The sequence below is a fragment of the Galleria mellonella genome, unplaced genomic scaffold (assembly GCF_026898425.1).
Source record: "Galleria mellonella isolate WM207_F2 unplaced genomic scaffold, CSIRO_AGI_GalMel_v1 utg117, whole genome shotgun sequence".
Classification (NCBI taxonomy): Eukaryota; Metazoa; Arthropoda; class Insecta; order Lepidoptera; family Pyralidae; genus Galleria; species Galleria mellonella.
In genome coordinates this window covers 8949859-8966332 of record NW_026441980.1, presented here as the reverse complement: position 1 = coordinate 8966332, position 16474 = coordinate 8949859, and the positions used below count along the sequence as shown (strand labels likewise).

The window sequence follows — 16474 nt, the reverse complement described above, 5'->3', positions numbered from 1 at the left end:
AAAGATAAAATTTGGCAAGCAAATGGCAAGAAAAAGCCCGGTCATCCTAGAACAACGTGAAAACGAGCAAATGAGAAGGAAACTATTCCAAGTGGCAGACCGCAGATCTGGGAGAAGTGGAAACTTCAACGTAGAGTCGAATGGAAGTAATTCTATTCGATTTCTACGAGCCTTATAAAAGATACAAGGAAGACATCATCATTATAAAAAAAAAACATGTTTTTTTTTTCTGTATTTTTATTAAATGATATAAATGCATACCTAACGCTTAACATAATATAGTGTAATAAATTTTAATTATTGAATTATCAACCAAGCAAACTAGCTCCAACGTTTGGAGGAAGTCCGGGACCTTCTTCTAATTCCGATCTGTAACCATTTTCGTCAGCTTCATACTGAACGCGATATTTCTTATTTTCAGGTGAAATCCACTCGTAAAATCCTTTGGCAATAACAAACGGATTAAGGTTGCCTGCGTCTTTAAGTATACCCGTTTGCTCATGCTTGGTGCCATCAGACTGCTCATAACTGTAAGTAATACAGTAGCAAATTATTATGTTACTAAATTGCATCATATTCTATATATTAATATATATTAATGTTACAGTAATGTTATCGTTAAAATTTGGTCAGAAGAGCAAGGTGGTCAGTAAGTTTTTAAAACAAGATGAATAACACAGAATAACAACGCATAGACGACACAGAAAATTTTATGGTATCATTAATGTTTATAAGCATAGGCATATTGTCTAATAGATTGACACAATCAATTCTTCTAAATGTTATACAAACATAGTTGAATCCATTTAGAATCAAACCAAATACATTTTATATAATCGATATCATACTGCTGTGATTTTGTAATAAACATTAATACGTTTAATATGTGTTTATACACAAGCCAGTGTAAACATTTTAATTAAAGGTAAGTAGGTAATAATTTACATCAAATGCAATCACAAATTAAATATACGTACTACGGACTCATATTAGTCGACAAGGTTAGAATAACCACTATTACTAGTACTAATATACATATATAACTTTCATGTATAATCTATAATGTAACAAAGTAAATATATATGGTGATATATTATGACATGTATAGGTACATATAGGGTTCTTCAAAAAGGTATTAAAGTTTCTTCAACGTGCACGTGTTACCTTTACTTTTTCAGGGGTCCTTAGACTACAGCGATCGTTTACCATCAGACGGGCTGTATGTTTGTTTGTTTGCCACCTTCGTGGTATATAAAAAATATAGTGATATATTTTCTGGTTCCTACGAGATCCTGGGGATGAAAAGATATGATGATTTTTTTTTATTTTGATTAGGAGAAAAAAACACTACAAAAAATCAAGAGATGGAATCTTCGAAAAAAAAAACACAGTGCTTTTTTGTAGACCACGTAAGACTAGGCTCATATCAGGACGCCCAATAAAGGGACGTAAAACCACTTAAACTATTAAAATTATTTATTGTACGAGTACATTAGTACGACTTACTTGAAATGATAGTTGCCAGTTCCATCGTTGTCGTTGTCATATTTCAGAATTTGCGCTGCTGCATTCTGTGCACCACCGATCAGTTTACTTAGCAACTGTGAATTGACACTGATGATAGCCAGAGCCAGACACAATGCGAATAACTGAAAACCAACAAATGATTATTAATTATGTAGTACAGCGTACTATATATACATTTTATTTTAACATTATGCAATTAGATATTAAGTGTTGATACTAAAAGCAAACGCCTTTAATTAGAAAGAATGAAAGGCCGAAAATTTATATACGTACTTTTTAAATTAGTTAAAAGGATAAAAGTCTAATATTTGAGTAAAAATAAATATTAATAAAAACATATGAACGAACCGTATTATTCATATTTATATAATGATGTCAGTAATATGGTTAAACATACTCTGAACAAGATACAGTGAGGACCTATCTTATATTAAGCATGAAATTTGGCAATCGCTTAAATGTCAATTGGTTAAGATATTTAATAAATAGCAAGCAATACGCTTACGTTTTTCTTACTAACAGGAAAGTTAAGAGATATGAATTCAAGTCTTGTTAGATTGAGGTATTGGAAGGTTAAAATTTTTAAACTTATATTTAGAATAAATTTATTTAGTTTTAAACGAATTCCAGATAAAAAAATTCATTTTACTTATATACTTCATTTTAAGTGTATGTTACTCACTATCCTTACCGATTTTGATAATTTGTTTGTAATATACAGTTTATAGTAGCAAGTGTAGTCCCTAATTAAGTTTATCGTGATTCAAGTTACCGCTCTTCTATGTGGAGCATTATCTATTTGTTAGATTATAACAAATATCATTCAAGTAAAACGATCTGGATACGAATTCACTGTGCTCGAACCACAGCACACAACTAGTAGTATTCAGAGCTAGCTAAATTTAGAAAGTTCAGTATTATAATCTCCATATATCATATTTTTATATAGAACTGACGGCCCGTCTCGGCGTCGCACGGGTGGACTTTTTTACATTTTAAAAAGTGGCCATTAAGGCTGCACACGCAACGGAAGCTTAAAAATGGAGTAACTTTTCCCGTTTTCCCAACATTTCCCTTCACTGCTCTGCTACAATTGATCGTAGCGTGATGAAAAGTATACTATAACCTGCCCAGGAGTATGGAGAATAATTGTACCAAGTTTCGTTAAAATCCGTCGAGTAGTTTTTGTTTCTATAACGAACATACCGACAGACAGATAAACAGACAAAAATTTTACTGATTGCATTTTTGGCATCAGTATCGATCAGTAATCACACCCTGATAGTTATTTTGGAAATATTTTTCATGTACAGAATTGACCTCTCTACAGATTTATTATAAGTATAGATAAAATGGAAATAACCATTTGTGGTATTAGTTTACACTGCCTGATGAGGGTTGTTTGGAAATGATAAAATATCGTGTCTTATTCAGTATAACCTGACAGGATATTTTGTTAGGAATGGCTACTTGCTCTTAGTATTATTCGTAATCACCTATTCCTCTCCTCTTCCCATGTATCATGTTTTTACAGATAATTTTTTATATTTTTAGGGTTCTATAAATTAAAAACATAGTAAAATAGTAAGTATGTGTGGTAATTCGGGTTATTTTTTGATCTTAATTATTTGGCATAAGAACCGTTTTCTATAAACTATTATGTACAAGTAATAGTAATGGAATCTTAAGATTATACATATTACCTAAATCTGCTGATTCCCTTTTAATGTGTCTTCCCCAATTGGTCTACCTATTATAGCAACATACTAGTATTTTAGTAACTACCAATGCTATTTATTTTTACTATCTATCCACTTTAAAACATTGTTTACTAAAGCGTATTGCAACGAGCTGTTATTACTCGTATACGATTCGGTTTATAACCACAGTTATGATCCAAAGTAAGGAAATCCTATTCACATTAATTTTTAGATATCTACTCCACATTAATAACATATTTGTATCTTAATAAATTGCCTTATACTTCCTCACTTAAATTAGTATATAAAGAAAACAAGCTTGTTTACATTTATCAGTATAGAATCTCTACGAGTGCGTGTCCGACTCATGCTAGATCGGTTCTTATTTAATTTTCAAGTTACAACAACGGTTAATTAAAACTAATTGCACTTGTCCTAGTTTTTAACGATAATTCAAATTTAATAGTAAATACTTCTTCATTGGGTAAAAAGATTAATTATTTTTACATTATTTATTTCTAGATGTCACTGAATTAATAATAATGTATTATTAATAATGTATATAATCTATCTACTTGATGGTGTAATATTATTTCTAAACTTATAATTAAAATAAAACGTTAATCTGTTTAAAAAAAGATCACTTACAATTAAGTATTTTGTATCAGTTTGCGATTACATTTAGAATACCAAATGAAAAGTGAACAGTTTTTTGGACTTAAATACTCAAATAGAATCTCTAAAAAGAATTACGTACAAGATATAAGTATGAATAGAAACAATTGGTTCCCATGAAAATCTGACCCATTGAATAATTAAACACACGGATTAACTTGACAACACAATCACGTTAATATTCCAACATTCAGTTAAGATACTGTAGTATAATAGTCTGTGAAAAACCATGAGAGCAGGGTTGTGTTACGTACTAGATTGTCAGGGTATTGTCAATTTACAAAAAAAATGTGAATTTAGGAACAGTAATATATTATCTAAATGTAGATACTAGAGGAAGTTATAGTCACACTAGATACAACTAGCGGGAAAGAATCACTGGCAGTCTGTGATATTTGGTTAATAAGTAACTGGCAAAAGTGCTTATCCTACTGGATGGTAAGAAACTAGTGTAATTCGAACATGAGATAAAGCACTAACACAGTGTAGTAATTGATAGTTGTCGTTACCTTGACAAACTGCATATATATAAAAAGAATTCAAAATGATTTGCTTCAGCATAATTTAATATCAACATTATTATTAAATTTACATTTATTTTTTAATTTTCCCAGTATGAATAACTGATAGCAGTAATATATAGATATTCCACAATAGTAACAAGTACATGGAATAACAATAATAATAAATTTTATATACCGTTAGGTCATGCTATCAATTACAAAAGACTATCTAAACAATATTATTCACATATCCATAATTTAATAAGGTAAATATTTAAAAGTGAAAAAGGTAATAAATTACTAAATGTAGAATTAAAGAATCATCTATTTAATTATTGTTGTACTTTGTTTGATTCTAGTTTTTAGAGTCATGAATTTCAACTAATAAATAACTGATATCAGATTATAGTTAATAAAATAACATAAGAAGATATAAAATCATTCAACTCTCCCATTCTAACCCATAAAAGCTTTACGAAGTCGTCGATACATATTAAATTATGTCACTGTGTACTACGAGTGTCTAGAAAATTGTCACACCATCACATAAAACCCACAGCACAAAAGAATATTTCTATTCAAAATTTATTAATTTAAAACTATATTACTCTAAACACTGAGCACTTATGATTAACATATTACTAATACAAAAGTAATCACATATCTACGCACCAGTTTATTCATTTTGATGCAGTGGACTAAAATAATCTGAAGGTTCCCTATCGTGTGTCTTTTATATTAAATCTAGAGAAGTAATTTTCATATTCACGGCAACTGACCTATGAAGGCAAACTTCTTAGACCTATTTTGTATGCAGTATCATTTCAAAACTCTCCGAATGTGTACGTTAATTTAAATATTTGGTGATCGTTTATTTTTTAACTAACAACAAAATATTTTAAATTTGTTTATTTATTATATTCTATAAGAGTTTTAAAATTAAAAGTTTTGTACGGAATGACCTCTTACTTCTCTTTATAGTATAGAGAGGAATAAATAGTAAAGTGTATCACACGGTTTCAAAATTATTACCTTGACTGAATTCAAAATAACGCCCTTGCTGTATTGAATTCAGCCAAGTGAATATGAGACATTGCTTTATACATTCTTGTTCATACATATTTTTGTTTTAAATTCAAACTTCTTTTGAAATCTGTTCTATATTAGAATAAGTTTATTTCCATTTGTACTTTCTTATTAGATTTGTTTTTATTTATCTAATAGTGACATTTCGTAGCATGTAATGGATTTTTATGTGGAATTGCAGCCAGTTTTTTTTTTTAACAGTTTGGGTAGTAGCCTGGTTTTGCTATTAAGTGGTTAATTTGTTTTTATTTTGTTAATAAATAACCATATATGCTTTAATATTTTAATAATATTGATTGTGGCGCTTTGTACGCATATTAATATTATTAGAAAAATATCTGTACTAGTGAAATGTTTTGTTTTAAAAGCAAATTTTTATAAAGATTTGGAAATACTTTAAACGGAAAAACTGGTCAAGTATTAATTATGACAATTGTAAAATAGTACAAGTATTTTTTTAATAATGTCAATATACTTCTTTAGTTACTTGCAAATTCGATCCTCGAAATACAAACATTTCTGTTCATGATGAGTTGGTATATTCGCATATTGTGGATATTATTTTGGAGTGTTAATGCCGTGCTGTGTATGTATTTCCGTTAAGTTTTTAACTTCAATATTTTGGAAAGAAAAATAAAAGCACTTCAAAAATAAAACGGATATCAAGTGTGAGGTGAACTCATGTGCTGAGGATTGCGTAAATAAAATAATCTATAAGCAGCTTTACGTTTTTTTTTTCAGATAAAAAAATATTTAAAATATGTGTGAATATGTATAAATGTATAAGGGTAAATAGATATAAGATAAAATAACCTTATCGTTTATATGAAATTAAAAATTGATAAATATTTTTATCGTTACTGTAACTAGGAACTCTCTTTTTAAGGCTTTTTTTTAATTATGGAAGTTAGAAACTTCATTATATTTTTCCTATAATGTTTACATACTCCTTTATAAACTATAATTGTTTTAGACTAGCTTTTAGTCGCAACTTCGTTCATATGATCGGGATATGTTTACTGGCTGGGATAAAAATACGCTATATCATTTTTCATCCCATACATATACCAAATTTCATAGTAATTTATTAAGCCGTTAAGGTAACAAACAAACAATTACATCCAATTAAACTACTGGAGTAATTTTTAAATTTTGATTATTCCAATTGAACACTGTAGAGAAAAAAAATAAAAAAAATCATTGCAGTAGGTATGTGTGGACTAATTAATAGTAGTTGCTGAGATATATTAAAAAAAAAATTACGTATATTTTATATATTTTTTTAACATACACTCTTAATACTTAACTAATTGTAAATATTTAATTATCCACCCATCATAGTAGCTACCACTCTGATGGGAGTTGCCCCGGGGCCTTCTTCTACTTTTGGTCGATATCCGTTTTGGTCAGCTTCATACTGGACGTGATATTTTCTGTTTTCAGGTGAAATCCATTCGTAAAATCCTTTGGCCACTACAAATGGATTAAGACTACCTGGATCTTTAAGTACACCCGTTTCCTCGTGCTTCGTGCCATCAGATTGTTCATAACTGTAAATATATAATAACAAATTATTATATTTACTAGTCGTAGATTTTTATGGCTAATCGATAATTAAAATAATTATCAAAATTGATAATGATATCACGTAATATGCGCACAAAAAACCTGCTTATATATATACGAGTATATATATTATGTGTATACAGTGGGCAAACAAGCATGAGTTAATTAGATGGTAAGTGACTTGAATGAACACCCGCAACACCAGAGGATTTGCAGGTGCGCTGCCGGCCTTTAAAAAGAAATATGCTCTTTTATTAAAGGTTACGATGTTGTATCATTTCGAAGCTATTATTATATTATATTAAAGGAATAACATCTGAGTCCTCAAGAATGGCAACGCATGGGGGGTATCATGGGCGAAACAGTACACTCTGTTATGTCCATGGTACTGCTCATGTCTATAGGCGACGGTTACCACTTTCCATCAGGTGGGCCGTCAGCTTGTTTTGCCATTCTAAGTTGCATAAAAAAAATATTGTAAAATGAGGAAAATCTGAAAAACTTCCTTTCAGGGTAACATAGTAAACTTATCTTATCACTTACTTTACCTTTCTTCAAGAATGGCAACGCATAAGAAATATCGTGGGCTTCTAAATATTTCTCCTATAAAGGAAGGTCCCGCAGTAAGGTCTATTTAGGTTGTTATAGCATGGTAATACATACTTGAAATAATAGTTGCCACTTCCGTCGTTGTTGTTGTCAGATTTCAGTAACTTTGTTGCTGTATTCTGTGCTCCAGCGAGAAATTTACCTATCAACTGCGAATTAACACTGATGACGGCAAGAACGAAATATAACACCAGTAACTGAAAATAGGTAAATAACTATTAATTATATCGAAGAAGATAGGTATAGAACTGTGTAAAACATTCAAGTTTTGTGTGTGTATTGAATTAACATGTATAAATCAGAAAACAGCAAAACACGAAAAATTAAACCTATTAACAAAAAATCCGGACCCGACCCCAGACTTTTGAAAATACTTAATTTGAATTTATTAATAGTTCTAATTATAATAAATAAAAATAAAATAATTTATAACATAGATATGTAAAATCAATAAGTTATTATTCAAGATATTTATATATAACTTAAATAGTAATTTACAGATCCTTTTATTCCTTTTAATCGAAGGGAATACTAAAAATTACATTGTAGAATAGTGCGAGTAACAGTTGTTTTGTAATTAAGATATTTCCTTCCAAAATTGATGTAATAAAAGTAACTGATACTTTCTCATTATTAAATGTTTTGTTAAATTAGTAGATTACAATTTGGATTTTTTTAAACATCCTATATTTACGCACCAGTTTATTCATTTTTACGCAGTTGTTTATTAACTGTGATGGTATAAAATAATCTAAAATTTCGTAGTGTGTCTTTTATATAAAACGTAGAGATGTCGTCTACGAAGGTAAACTACTTACATCTGTTTTGTATGCAGTTGCATTTCAAAAGTCTTCGGACATGTACCTACTTTAATTTAAAGCTTTGGAGATAAAATATCCGAGTCCATAAGGATTAATATGATTCGGTTGGATTTAAAAGAACAGCAAATAAAGCAAAATTTTGTCGAGAAAATGAGTTATTGTGCTACAGCAGTACCTACTGCATGTTTTTTTTTATTTTATAGTCAGCTAAGAATAATTTAATATACATATTTTTAATATTATATACTTACATAACCTTACAATGGATGCTAAATACTATTAAAAAAATTAAAAAGTTTCATGTCTGTACATTAGCTATTTATATTCGCAGGACCTATAAATTGAAAAATCTAAAGAGCAAGTTTTTTATATCATTTTGTCAGAGTGTTGATTTATCTATATATTTCTTTTTTATTTAATTAGAAATGGCAAACAAGATGGTGGCCCACCAGATGAAAAATAATAACCGTCACTATTCACTATTCACTATGGATATCACAAAAAACATTGTGATGCCGATGGCGTTACTGTTCCTGAGAAATAAAACGTTATGCCTCCGTAAACTATAATTTCACCGCGAGGTATATTCCACCTTTCAAACCTAAATACAGCCATTTGAGCATAGCTACTTTATGATATTAGCAAAATTGGGGTATCCAAGCAGACACCGGTAGTATAAAACCTTTCTCTAGTTTTGTTACTTCTAATTATTAAAATGCTTAAATTGATTTACAGTATACAATAAAAGTTATAGGGCGTACAGTTAGGGTCTTAATATTTATATTAAGAAATAAAAAATATAATTAATAATATTATATATTTCCTAATTTCGATTATATGGATAAAGTTATATGCTCAGCTCGTTTTATAATGATTTATTTTTTCGTAAGGATAGACCTGCGTCCTCTATACTAATTATGACATGGTTCAAGGCCATTTTTTTTGTAGAATAATTTTTACACTATTACCTTTAAAGTAGATATTAAATCACTCCAATTTAATGGTAATATTTCCTTATTCTATATAGTTCCTTATAGCACCTACTCGAAGTTAATGGGCTATAAGTAAAATAAGAGCATGCCCTTGAAATAATTATCAGAGCTGTACGTGAAGTATTGACTTGACACAAAATAATAAAAAAAAGTTAATTTTATGTATTACTAGCTGACTCGGCAAACGTTGTTTTACCATATACATTATTTTTAGAACTATACATGAAAATTTATCCTACTACAATTATTATATTCGATTGCCATATTGCAACCCTATTGCAGCATATAAAAATCGCAATTAAAAAACAGGAGTTGATCGTAAAACGGTGAAAATTTGAGGGTGTATGTATTTTTCAATGCTAAATCATAATAAAATAAAAATGGAAAAATATGTCAAAAAATAAAAAAATATTTTTTTTGGGGAGGGTGACCCTTATCATTGAGGGGTATGAAAAATAGATGTTGGCCGATTCTCAGACCTACCCAATATGCACACAAAATTTCATAAAAATCGGTAAAGCCGTTTCGGAGGAGTTTGGTAACAAACACCATGACACGAGAATTTTATATATAAGATTTTCATTATTATATTGCTTATTTTATTAATTATGTTGTTTCTTTATTTTTGTTATTTATTTATTCATTAATACATATATGTATACGTGGCGGACTTAATACTAAAAGCATTCTCTCCCAGTCAACCATAGGGAAGTATCAGAATATTCGAATGCGGTACTAGTAATTATTGATATACATACATAAATACTAAAATTACATATATAAACGAATAGATATATATAAATAACAAGTATACTTGTTGTTCCATTGTCTTTGCCTATACCAATGAGAGACAGGCGTAATAGAGATATGTCAGTATGTTACGTTATTAAGAATCATAGATATTTTAGTATCTGTAAAAAGTGATGATAACCAAAATAGTCATTTTGTTTATTTGGAACAAAACGTAAAATAATGAGCTAAACATCCTGTCTGTAATAAAAGGAGAATCCTGCAGTCAACCCTGGAATGTTAGTAGCTTATAATGCCAATGCAGATAAGACAAGTGCAAGGTAAACTTGATTATTGAAATTATTTTAATTTAACCTTCACAAAAATTACTAAATAAAGATTAATATTACGAAAGAAGATGAGAATGCAATAATATGCAATTATAACAACAGAGACAATTATGTTTGACCTTTTAGTAAACAGACTCCCAGAAAGTTAAAAAAATATTGACTCCTGCTGCTACAATTCCTTTGTCGTTTGCATACCAAGGTTACTGCTATTAGCAATTAAGATTTCGTTGCAGTTTTATTTGTATGTGTCAGTTTATTAATCAAGTAATGTTGATGTAGGTAGTAAAAAAGGGAAGTAATATACCTTTGAAATAATTATCTTACCTGCTACACTATTGTAGCAGATAATATTATTATATATTTACAATTTGATAGAAATGCTACAATAACTTGTTATTTATTTTTATATTCAAATTATACACAAACACTTTTGAACCTTTCTATAAATTATTTTATTATTTAATTAATCTAATCCTGATTTAAGTATTGTCATGGGTTTATTTTACTTCCATTTTTTTCCATGTATTCAACTAATGATAGTTTTGCAATAATATAATCTGAATCGTTTGATAATTTAGGTTGAAAAATGAATGTGCGTGTAGTGTTTTCATAATAAATAGTATTAGGCGGCGTGTACATGCGTCGCGGACAGCCGCGATTCCTGCCTTTTTTTACTACTTATCTTTATAGTAAGTAATAGTGAAAACGATATAATTTAAAACAAATTCGACCAGCAAATAATTAAACAAATGAACAAGTTTTATATCAAATATAAGTAATAATACACGATAAGCGAGGAATATCTTATAATCGTGTTAAAATTTTAATATTTTAAGACTAATATTGTTATAACTAGTTTTTGAAATATTAGGAGAGGAAAAGGTAAGTTTCTCAAAATTTCTAATACTTAAACAATATTAAAAACGAAAAAATAAACAGTTTAATGCCATCTTTACGTATGTATATACTCGTAAATGCTAACCATTCGTCTCGACTTCCAACAGGAAAATAAACAGAACTTTAATTCTGTAATATTTTTAAATGAAATACAGCCCGTAATATTGAACTGAAATAATGTAATTATATATTATATGAGTGAAATACTTTTTAAAATCTATTACAAATAAAACAAAAAAACAAATCGTTTTTTCTCTCTATAATATTAATTTAGATTTAAATCTATCTAGAGTAATAACAATTTTGTTTTCAAAACTTTTGTAGATGGCATTACTACTTATCTATACGAAAAATAGTGATAGATTTAAATAAATATCTCTTATTTAATGAATTCATTTGACGTCATACAGAGACCTCATGCCATAATTAAGACGTAGGCGGTAAGGCGGTAAGGCCCGCACATCGCCATGGTTGCGCCGCTGCGATCTGTGGACCGTAGCAGCTGATCGCGCTGGACGACAGTGCAGTATGTACTCCGCCTTAAATATTAGATAACAGTTACTTGGAATGGTAGATATATTACCATTTTGTATTAAGAAACATATAAAATTCAAACAAACCAATAATTACCACATCAGTCCAATTTTAGAAAATACTCGTATTTACTTCAAATGTAGATTTCATGCTACATTTTTTCTAAAAATTTTGAAAAAATAAAACAATATTACATAATTTTATTTTTAAAGTCGCCGTGTGGTTCCGGCTTGGTATAAGGCACCTATTCTTTTCCCGTGGGTGTCGTAAGAGGCGACTAAGGGAGGGCAAAGAATAAGTAGCAGCGTCCCTCTTAAAATATTTTTAAAGCCTAACTGCGGTTGCCATTCCGCCTGCCAAGCGTAGCAACTACTGACAAAACACCCCAAGGAAGAAGCTTATGTTCAGCAGTGGACATTTAAAGACGATATGATTATTCTTAAAATAATGGGTTTTAAATTTTAACGCCATCTTTATACTTTTAGCCATATATTATACCATGAATTAAACCTACTTAGGCTACTCCGTAAACCGCCATCAGGAACGACTCTAGCACCAAAGCTACCTGCATCCACTAACTCCCTCCATTATATTTATTTACATATACACTTGAGATCGTCGCTTAATATAGTAGGGGATCGTCCTTACTGTTTGCCTGCATGAAATCACCATTAAAAGAGTTTTTTTGTACATAACTTAGAATGGCGTGTATACTCGTATATATGTGTATATGGCGTGTATAACGAGAATTTTATAAACTTTTTATTTGTCGTAACCGATTATTGTTTCGACTTCATCTAGAAGTCTTCCTCAGAGAGAGTACGGTCCCTTGCGTCACAGCGTCTCGTCTCGCAATTCTCGTTAAATTTAAAAAATTACTTAGAATACAAGCTGATGATGTACCTGATAGAAAGTGGTAATCAACGTCTATAGCTATTAACAATGCTGATATTAGAAATATATCTGGATATCATAGAATAGACTACGATACCCGTGGTAAGGTGCTCTTCGTGTGCTCTTGTACAAAATCTCTCTGTATATCAATCAATCTGGTAGATTTGTAGTCTTTATGACTAATTGTCGCAAAAATCTAACTTTAAAATAATAATATTGCCATGTATTGACGGGTTTCGTAGAAACTTTTAAATTATTTTGTCAAATTCGTAAAATTAGCTTCATTATTTTTTACGCGAACCTAATAATACTATTATTATAAAAAATACATCTATATATTTTGATATTTACATAAGATAATAAATAAGTTAAAATATAAAAACATACATATTATGTTCTCTACACAATATGAAATATATTTCATAGTCGAAAGCAACATAATGTTTAAAGGTAGGCTAGCTATAAATATTTTATAGATCATATATCAGTATTGCAATATTAAAGTTTATTTATTATAATGCGACTTATTTTTTTATTCTTTTAGATATATTTGAGTTTCGATATTATAAGCAAGCCTATATATAAGTATACATATTTTTTTATTATTGTCCAATGAGTTAAAACAGGGATTTAATATAGAAAGTAGACTAAAAAATTAAATGTAAGTGAGAAATATATTATTACGAAAAATAATAAAATTATAACGTGTACTCAAATTATAATAATTATTTTTTATTGTATATCTAATAGCAAACACAATGTTCACTAGACATGCGAACCTTTTTATATACATTGGATTGTTGGTGAGTACTTAATTAATTATGATCAAAGAAGATTGATTTTAATTATGATCATATTTATATATAGGAATTGTTAAAAATATATCCAAAGCTTATATAATAAATATTAAAGTTGTATGTTCCTAATTCAATTATACTTCTGAATAAAATTTGATATATAGATAGTACCTATTCCAATTAAAATGAGATAAAGCTGTGTCTCTTTGGGTATTTGCCCAAAGGCAACAACCAAACTTATTGTTTATTAATCATAAAATTTGGCATACACATATAATTTGACAAACGTGTCGAATGTTACGAGTACGTTTACCACAACAGCAACTGTAGAATAATAAATGTGCTTTACCTTATTAATAATTGCAGTCACGGACATTTTTTGTTTTTTGTTATTTTTTAGTAGACGTATGACATTTCAATTTTAGTGATTTTCCTTTTAATAGCTGATGCATATTTAAAGTTTCGAATCCTATGTAAGATATTTGGTTGAAATTATTTATCTGAAAATGAGGAATGTATCATTTCATGTAAGTATAGTTGGTACTGAAACTTTTTATGCAAATGAAGTATACATTATGGCATATATAATGTATATATAATTTTACAGCGAGGACGTAGAACTACGACGGATTTTTCCCAATGAATTTCCTCAAGACACCGTTAGGAGAAGTGGAGCTGTAGATCCTGAAGTATGGTAGAAAAATAAAATTTTAACATATGCTGATATCAAATAATGATTTGGATCATCTGTCATCTATTTCAAAATGTATTTTTAGCACTTAGGAAGATATGCTGAGTTACAAAGATATTTCAAATATCCCAAAGCTTTCTTAAACAGTCATTTTGAAGAACTTATTTGTTACGATGAAAACAAGAAAAAGGTAATACTTACGTAAATGCTTTATTTTACATTGAACTAGTTTTTATCCGCGACTCCATCTACGTGATCGAGTACGAGTATGTTAATTGACCGAGATAAAAAGCAGCCTCTTACTACCTTACACCAAATTTCATGATAATTGGTTGATCTTTGAGATGACGTAAAGTGTATAATATAAATAGCTTTACTTGTCTACTAAATACATTATTATTACATTATATTGTATATTAAATGTTCATTATTTTTCACTGAAGACATTAAACATCTATATGTTAATACCTTGTAAAATCCTAAGTTGACAGTAATTATTAACAATTATACTACCTCAAAAGAAAGACAAGACTAATTACATACCGTTGAATTACCGTTGAAATTGTTGAAATCACAATTATGGTTTTATATTTACAAATTGTCTGCCAGTATCTATTATGTCTATTGAAGTGAAAGATATGGTTGTGTCATTGATCATTTAATTAAAGTAATTAAATCTTACGTATTAAAGTATTTAAATTATAGAGGGACCACATTAAATGAATTGATGTAGGTAGGTTACACAGTGGTGTGGTCGCGCAAGACATCAGGCAATAGAAAGGTCAAATTATGCAAGCTGTATCATCCGCTTCACACTGCTTACTCATAAAATATAATATCAATAATATTTGTTGATTTCTTAACGTTTAATATATAGTTTCTTCTATAGAGTATAACAATGTATAGTACTAAAGTGTATAACCAACCATGAAAGAAATGTTTACATTCATCTATAAAATGAACTAATTTTTATATAATTGATTCTGAAAATTCTCAGTAATTAAATTAAATGATGGCATATAAAGAAACAGACAGAAGAACTGATAAACAGATAACTCATATTTAAATATTTGGAATAATATATGTGCCATAAATCACTTATTTATCTATGTTTCGATCACCAATCTTTTCCCTTTTTAGAGGCGTGAATAAATTTTTATTCTTGACTTATTATATTTATTAATGAATAGATATACAAATAGTTAGACTGTAAATTTTATATTATATAAAAATAACTTGAAAACTGTTCCGTGTACACACATCTACCTATTCTCTTGAAAGCCATTAGTTTTTTTTTTTTTTTTTTTATAAAGACTTGACTGTTCCATCTCTCCGGTATTCACGGGGTGAATAGCAACGACTTGTCTGGTGTTGCTATACGGAGAACATTATGTGCTTTATTTCTCCTTATGTGCGTAGACATCTATAAATACAGCAATGTAGAACTTGCAGTGTAGTTACATATTATATTATCATTATATTTTTTTTATTTTCAGATTTGTAGAATAGACGTGGACCGATATACCCCTGATGAAAACTTTTATTTTATGTCCGCGACCCAAGATAGTCATGTAGATAGGCGAAGAGTTTATTGTATGTTATTATTGTGTTTTACCGAAGATGAATTAGATAGAGTTGTTGCTTCTTTCTAAAGAAATTACATGCAGCTAAATTAAGAGTTTAAAATGTTAACCGTCTTTAAATTCATAAGGCTAACGTACATTCTGATTTAGTCTTTTTTTAAATACAAGTATAGTATATTTTTATTAGATAATAAAGGTAAATAAAATATATGGCCTGTCAGACCTATTAATGAGTGGTTATATTGCAAGAGTGTCACGTACTAGTTGCAGTGAGTAGTTTTAGACCAAGAAAACTCATTTTGTCACAGCTGAAGTAAATTTTTTTGTGGGTTCTTTAATTATTTTATAATATGACAGTATATTTCTGATTACGTCCTTTGACTTTATATATACGGAAGTAAATAGAAAAATTCGAAAATAGATTTATTGATAAAGTCAGTTGGCCATAATGAAAGTCATGTTTGCCATTTATGAAATAACTATGGAAATACCAATCTGATAACAATTACTTCGTAATTCA

The 16474-nt window shown here is 29.1% G+C and overlaps 3 protein-coding genes across 5 annotated transcripts; 1 reads left to right on the top strand and 2 right to left on the bottom strand.

The window, feature by feature from the left end:
- Nucleotides 1-227: 227 nt before the first annotated feature.
- LOC113511686 (endocuticle structural glycoprotein SgAbd-5-like) lies at nt 228-5123 on the bottom strand. 2 transcript variants are annotated; one of them, XM_026895372.3, is made up of 3 exons: nt 5078-5123; nt 1507-1649; nt 228-528 (listed from the first exon to the last, which is right to left on the bottom strand). In XM_026895372.3, exons 1-3 carry the CDS (start codon nt 5087-5089, stop codon nt 309-311), a joined length of 375 nt encoding a protein of 124 aa, XP_026751173.1. In that variant the 5' UTR covers nt 5090-5123; the 3' UTR covers nt 228-308. The 2 variants fall into 2 exon arrangements, with proteins under 2 accessions (XP_026751173.1, XP_031769554.1); XM_031913694.2 differs by lacking the exon at nt 5078-5123 and adding an exon at nt 1876-1922.
- Nucleotides 5124-5425: 302 nt separating this feature from the next.
- On the bottom strand, nt 5426-8396 carry LOC113511839 (endocuticle structural glycoprotein SgAbd-5-like). Its single transcript, XM_026895560.3, has 3 exons — nt 8365-8396; nt 7721-7863; nt 5426-7041 (listed from the first exon to the last, which is right to left on the bottom strand). The coding sequence occupies exons 1-3, from the start codon at nt 8374-8376 to the stop codon at nt 6816-6818; spliced, it is 381 nt and encodes a 126-aa protein (XP_026751361.2). The 5' UTR covers nt 8377-8396; the 3' UTR covers nt 5426-6815.
- A 5055-nt stretch (nt 8397-13451) lies between these two features.
- On the top strand, nt 13452-16116 carry LOC113511838 (uncharacterized). Of its 2 annotated transcripts, none has more exons than XR_008253076.1 (6): nt 13452-13544; nt 13634-13686; nt 14124-14207; nt 14288-14374; nt 14457-14561; nt 15868-16116. XR_008253076.1 is itself a non-coding variant. In XM_031913695.1 (6 exons), the coding sequence occupies exons 3-6, from the start codon at nt 14194-14196 to the stop codon at nt 16021-16023; spliced, it is 357 nt and encodes a 118-aa protein (XP_031769555.1). In that variant the 5' UTR covers nt 13452-13544; nt 13634-13686; nt 14124-14193; the 3' UTR covers nt 16024-16116. The 2 variants fall into 2 exon arrangements, 1 of the variants encoding a protein (XP_031769555.1); XM_031913695.1 differs by having other exon boundaries at nt 14288-14369.
- Nucleotides 16117-16474: the final 358 nt, after the last annotated feature.

Bases quoted from the DNA above. Each gene is read 5' to 3' on its own strand.
- LOC113511686 (XM_026895372.3), bottom strand. The intron at 529-1,506 runs GTAAGTCGTACT...TATTACTTACAG, and splicing joins ACTGGCAACTATCATTTCAA to TTATGAGCAGTCTGATGGCA.
- LOC113511839 (XM_026895560.3), bottom strand. The intron at 7,042-7,720 runs GTATGTATTACC...ATATATTTACAG, and splicing joins AGTGGCAACTATTATTTCAA to TTATGAACAATCTGATGGCA.
- LOC113511838 (XM_031913695.1), top strand. The intron at 14,370-14,456 runs GTATGGTAGAAA...ATGTATTTTTAG, and splicing joins GTGGAGCTGTAGATCCTGAA to CACTTAGGAAGATATGCTGA. The intron at 14,562-15,867 runs GTAATACTTACG...TTTTATTTTCAG, and splicing joins ACGATGAAAACAAGAAAAAG to ATTTGTAGAATAGACGTGGA.